The sequence below is a fragment of the Penaeus monodon genome, chromosome 30 (genome assembly GCF_015228065.2).
Source record: "Penaeus monodon isolate SGIC_2016 chromosome 30, NSTDA_Pmon_1, whole genome shotgun sequence".
NCBI lineage: Eukaryota > Metazoa > Arthropoda > Malacostraca > Decapoda > Penaeidae > Penaeus > Penaeus monodon.
Window position 1 is genome coordinate 28,030,784 of NC_051415.1, and position 1,264 is coordinate 28,032,047.

General features: G+C 33.4%; 1 protein-coding gene across 1 annotated transcript in view; it reads right to left on the minus strand.

Moving 5' to 3' along the window:
• The window catches only part of LOC119592682 (protein melted-like), a gene marked incomplete at its 5' end in the record, with an annotated part of 9,656 nt that overhangs the window by 2,645 nt on the left and 5,747 nt on the right, over positions 1 to 1,264 (minus strand). Inside the window, 3 exon segments of the mRNA XM_037941598.1 lie at positions 141 to 266; positions 624 to 752; positions 1,019 to 1,147. Coding sequence (XP_037797526.1) covers positions 141 to 266; positions 624 to 752; positions 1,019 to 1,147 — 384 coding nt within the window.

Sequence of the window (1,264 nt, forward strand, 5' to 3'; positions counted from 1 at the left end):
GGGATTATTTACTCCTTGATCTTGTGAATCCAAAGTTTCACAAGGTCAATTCTGTGACAAGAACTAAAACTTGAAAACTTCTACGAATTATCATGCTATACAAAATTTATTAACACAAAAAAATGAGATCATCGACATACCGTGCCAGCCCCCCTATAGGACAAATGAGCCCCTGAGAGCGTGAAGTACCGAGTTCGCCACCTGCGGAAAATTTTCCACTTGCTCTTCTTCTCTTTGAGTTGCCCCTCTATCACTGGTGTGTCCTCCTAAAGAGAAGGGTATTTATTGAATGCTGATCTACATTCATACTCTCCAAAACCAGACTATATTTTCAATTCAAAAAACATTATAATTATAAAAGTTTGAGGTCAAGATCTTTGCATGTATCACTCAGTTTTCTCCTTCTTATTCCTATCATCAGCATAAACTTAAAATCATTATGTAAGTAAGTCTAGAATATTTTAAAAATACAATGTTATTTTTATCAAATCTACTTAAAATGAATCAAAGGTGTCCTACAACAACTACTTCAAAATATTTAATAATGAAAAGCAAATGAAAAAAAAACTTGAATTGTCAAGCAAAACATGTTCCAACCTAACATAAATAAATACATTTCTTACATCGACAAAGCCCCGCGCCCTGTCAGGATGGTTACAGAGAAAGCAACCCCATTGCTGTTCAACACCATTGTACTCAAACACATCAAAGAACCTTGCATTTCGTAACTCATGTAACAGCATGTCCATATCCTGTAAAGATGGAGGTCACTTAGTCACTTATATACATTAATATCTACATTTTAAACAGGTTTACACATCTCAATAGTTAGAATAGTTTTTGATAAAAATGATATCAATATTTCAACAGATGAGCTGCATCTAGTATCATACTAAAGTGCTGCAGATAAACTATCTTTTATTATCAAATTTTCTTACATTAGAAATAAACTTAGGTAGTAATATGATCATGCAACTACACAAAAAGAAGAAAAGGAAAAGGGAAAGAAGTTTTTCACCTTTGCCGATGGGAATGCTGAGGTTACCAAAGTCACAAACGTCTTTGTGTCACACTTGAGTATATCCCAGCAATTTTTAAGACTGCTCACTTGTGTTTCTCGAGTGCTAAGTGCTACAGATGATCGTGCCTGTGAAAAAATCCATGTCAGGATTTAGCTTTCATGCTGTTAATTTTTTGTTTGCTTTTATTTCTTTTTGTAAAAAGATAATTTCTGACTCCTTCACAACATAAAAAATAAATAAAT